Consider the following 986-nt stretch of genomic DNA (forward strand, 5'->3'; position numbering starts at 1 on the left):
CAAACACACACGCATAAAACGCGGGTAAGAAAAGATAGAAACGCAATTTATTCTTTTTGTCAACAACTTTTATTTTTTCTACATTTTATCTACATTTTTTTTTATCTCTTGGATTTTAAACAACAACTTTACAACTGTGGAAGATGAAGTTGGCTCTTTTTTTCGATGCTTTCGAAGAGCAGGAAGAGGACGGTTCGCTCTTCTTTCTTATGGACAGGTAACGTCCGGTGGCCATATTCTTGAACGCGCTACCTTTCCACGTCTGTGTCTCCTGCCAGTGACAGAGATCCCCTTCGCACTCGTCAACGGCCGTTATCGTTCCGTTTACTTCCGAGGATAGGTATCTATCGGAGCGGCATGACCGCATAGTGAAGCTGTTGAGCGTAGCCGACAATCTCTGCAAGTATTCGGCGTCACCCTGCGTCGTGGTATTCACTCCGGCGCCGACGGACAGAGAGTAACCGGACCGATTCGTCAACATGCATGCGAATCTCCCGACCTCGCAGTGCGTGCCGGAAGCTACTGTGCACAGAGCAAAGAGCAACAGTATCTTGTTCATCATCTCGTTGATCGTTTTCGACTGTCTCGTCGATTGCCTCGTCGCTTATATTAGGTGGAGTAACGGAAACTCGATGACGTGCGTACTACGTCATCTAACTTGCTGTGACGTCAAACGTACAGACCTGTCGTGTCGACGATCATCTTCAGAAACATGGTGTCGTCTTTGACGTAAACGGGATTTTTCAGGATGTCCTGAGAAACGAAGAGAGGGCATCCGGAAGCTATGTTCATGTCGCCGGTCGGTCTTTTGAAGCTGCTGCTTCGAGTGTCCGGTTTGAAGCTGTCCGAGAGCGTGAACTTTCCGTTGTCCTGGTCGAGCAGCAGCATCGTCACCTTTTGATCGAACGGCCATTTGAGTAGGGCGTCGTAGTCTCCTTTCATGACGACGAAGAACATGGAAACGTGCGTCCCTTTGCCCATTCCGT

At 48.5% G+C, this 986-nt stretch overlaps 1 protein-coding gene across 1 annotated transcript; it reads right to left on the reverse strand.

Moving 5' to 3' along the window:
- Window positions 1-669: 669 nt before the first annotated feature.
- LOC117124192 (TNF receptor-associated factor 3-like) lies at window positions 670-981 on the reverse strand. The gene has a single exon (XM_033270344.1). It carries the CDS (start codon window positions 979-981, stop codon window positions 670-672), a length of 312 nt encoding a protein of 103 aa, XP_033126235.1.
- Window positions 982-986: the final 5 nt, after the last annotated feature.

This window comes from Anneissia japonica, unplaced genomic scaffold (genome assembly GCF_011630105.1).
Source record: "Anneissia japonica isolate Jap-2015-1 unplaced genomic scaffold, ASM1163010v1 scaffold85197_len4474_cov106, whole genome shotgun sequence".
Lineage (NCBI taxonomy): Eukaryota > Metazoa > Echinodermata > Crinoidea > Comatulida > Comatulidae > Anneissia > Anneissia japonica.